This window comes from Myotis brandtii, unplaced genomic scaffold, assembly GCF_000412655.1.
Source record: "Myotis brandtii unplaced genomic scaffold, ASM41265v1 scaffold59, whole genome shotgun sequence".
Taxonomy (NCBI): Eukaryota; Metazoa; Chordata; class Mammalia; order Chiroptera; family Vespertilionidae; genus Myotis; species Myotis brandtii.
Window position 1 is genome coordinate 1,980,240 of NW_005370223.1, and position 2,549 is coordinate 1,982,788.

General features: G+C 55.4%; 1 protein-coding gene across 2 annotated transcripts in view; it reads left to right on the forward strand.

Moving 5' to 3' along the window:
• Positions 1-2,107, forward strand: part of PTDSS1 (phosphatidylserine synthase 1) — a 59,870-nt gene extending 57,763 nt beyond the window's left edge. For both annotated transcript variants that reach the window (XM_005879248.2, XM_014550227.1), the window contains one exon: positions 1,052-2,107. In XM_005879248.2, the coding sequence (XP_005879310.1) occupies positions 1,052-1,152 (101 nt within the window). In that variant the 3' untranslated portion in view covers positions 1,153-2,107. The remainder of the gene's footprint in view (positions 1-1,051) is intronic.
• The last annotated feature ends 442 nt before the right edge of the window (positions 2,108-2,549 follow it).

Here is a 2,549-nt window from a genome sequence, read left to right on the forward strand (position 1 = left end):
AGATGGTTTTGCCAAATCCAGGAGTTGATCAGCAAGCTGTTTTGGAATGTTGATAGAAGCGGGCAGAGGGGTTCCCCAGGGCTCTCCGATTCACAGCCCGCCCCTCACAGATCAGTCTTGGCACTTGCGGCACTTCTCCATTGAAAAGGCTAAGAGAAGTAAGCAGTGCTGGAGATATATGTCAATAAAAATAAAAAGAATAGTAAAAAAAAAAAAAAAAAGGAAAAGATCTTTAGTGGTAAAAGTCTCCTGGACTAAGCCAGATGCCCCTTCCAATGGAGGCCACACCCTCCGAACTTTCAACTCCCAGACCACACAGCCTGGCAGGCGATGTGCTGTCCTTGGAGACGGCGCCTCTGGAGGGCATGTGGCATCTTCGCTGCGGCTCCAGCGCTGTTTGTCATGAGCAGATCTGTCAAGGGGCCTCCAGGTCAATGACCGAGGGCATGTGGTCTGTTTAATTTTGTCAAGAAGCCTGTCCAGCTTAGGGGTTTAGAGATGGGTGTGTAGCGTGTCAGGTATGGGAACCTGGATCGTGCACTCTGGCTGCGAGGGTAGATGACACCCATGCGGTTTCCATTCTCATTGCCCCTCCCTTGTGCTTTGATTTCATTTGTACGCTCACTTCTGGTTCCCATCACCATTCACCCTGCACATCCTTCTAGGGGACGCCACCCCACTCCCCCCAGGCTGTGTGCCCTGCCTTCCCAGCCACCAGCTGAAGCTGAACTGGGGAGGGCCCCCTCTCTTCTAGACAAAGGAAAAGGAGGGCTTTTGCGTTACTGTGCAGCCAACCTCATCCCCCTTTATGGCCTGAACCCACCCAGCAGTGAGGTTCACTGTGGGCTCAGCTCTGAGGTGTCCCTGCCGTGCCTTCGTTTATTAATGAGGCCACTAGGTGGCGCGCAAGGATCAGTGGAAGAGCCTGCACTTCACCCACAGGCCTAGGGCGGCTGGGCAGCTGCCAATCTGAGTGAGCCCGGGAACCCCAGTGCCCACGGTGACCCTAGCGCCCACGGTGGCAGTGACCTGTACCGGTTCCTTTGACTAGGTTCTGAAGACAGGCATCCAGGCAACAACGAAAGCCATTCTTCCAGAAGAAGAAACCGACATTCCAAGTCAAAAGTCACCAACGGCGTTGGAAAGAAATGAAGACCTGGTTAATCCGCGTGTTCCGGAGAGTGCCTAGGACTGAGGGAAGCGGAACCATTACACCTCCCGCGAGGAGGTCGACACGGACAGTGCGGACGGGAGGAGGAGAGGGGACTCGGGGGGTGTGTCATCATCTGAGGGTGCAGTCTTTCCCACAGACACGGCCACAGCAGGCAGACACTGCCTGGGGCCCTTTGCCAAGGCGGGGTCTCTTTAAGGTCAGCACTTGGCATGCAGTCACCAGTAGCAAGCAGGACGTGTTCTAAGGAAAAGGTCGCTGTCCTCACAGCTGCCAAGAGCCGCGTGTGCTGGCGAGTCCTGTGGGCACAGGGGAAACTCTTCCCTCGCCAGGGCGGTAACCATAGAGCTGTGCACGGCCCCAGGTGTTAGGAATCTGCCTTTCCATTCGATTGGTTTACACTCAGGCCGCTTGTCTGTATTTTATTTTGTTGTTATTTGTTTTTAAGTCAGGATGCTTAACCACCTTCAGAAGCCACTGCTGGAGCTGAACTGGGGAGGCCCCCTCTCTTGTAGACAAAGGAAAAGGAGGGCTTTTGCGTTACTGTGCAGCCAACCTCATCCCCCTTTACAGCCTGAACCCACCCAGCAGGTGTGAACCAATCTGAGGAAAGGTTAGCCGCCTACGCAGGAGCCTGGGCTTCAGATCAGAACCGGTTTTGTCCCAGTCGGACCCTCGCTGTCCACACTCGCCCACAGTGCACTCCGCGGCCCTGCTGGAGGGGCCCCGCTCGCACCGCCCACAGCCAGGTGCCTTTACGTTTGTTTCCTTCCTTCCGTGGCGTGTTGCTGACATCGTCTTTTGCTCCCTGTGAGGTGCTGGTGAGTGTGCCCTTCTCCGCGCCATCCTCCAGAATGTTCACCCCACAGCTCCTCGCCTCTGACGGCTCCTGTTTCCAGTCAAACAGTCCACATTAAAGCCTGTCCAAGACCCGTCTGCCAGGTGCTCATTTCTCTGCCTCACGCTGGTCTTTTCCACTGCTTCCCAGCAATCGGTGTGTTTTCAAGGGACTCTAGGAGAATGTGACTGTGTTTTATATAGATGCACAGAGAGCCGCTGAAAGCAGGCCTTTGGTTCCCTCATTTCACAGAGCACCGAGGTTTCGATGTCTTTTCTCCCTTTAAGGAAATCTATAACCATGGAAGTGTCATGTTTTTCTTTTTCTGCAGAAGAATTCCAGGGTGAAGGGGTTCAGTGAGTCATGCATGCCGGGTCACAGCCTGTGTCCGGGCCTCTGGCGGCCACTTGGTTGAGGGTCAGTGAGGAAGGGCCGCCGCTCGGGCTGCCGTGCGCTGTGTGAGCAGCGGCCATGGGAGCACTGAGGAGAGGCAGCGAGCTGCTTGTCTCAGAAATGCGCCCACTGCCCGGCTGGTGTGGC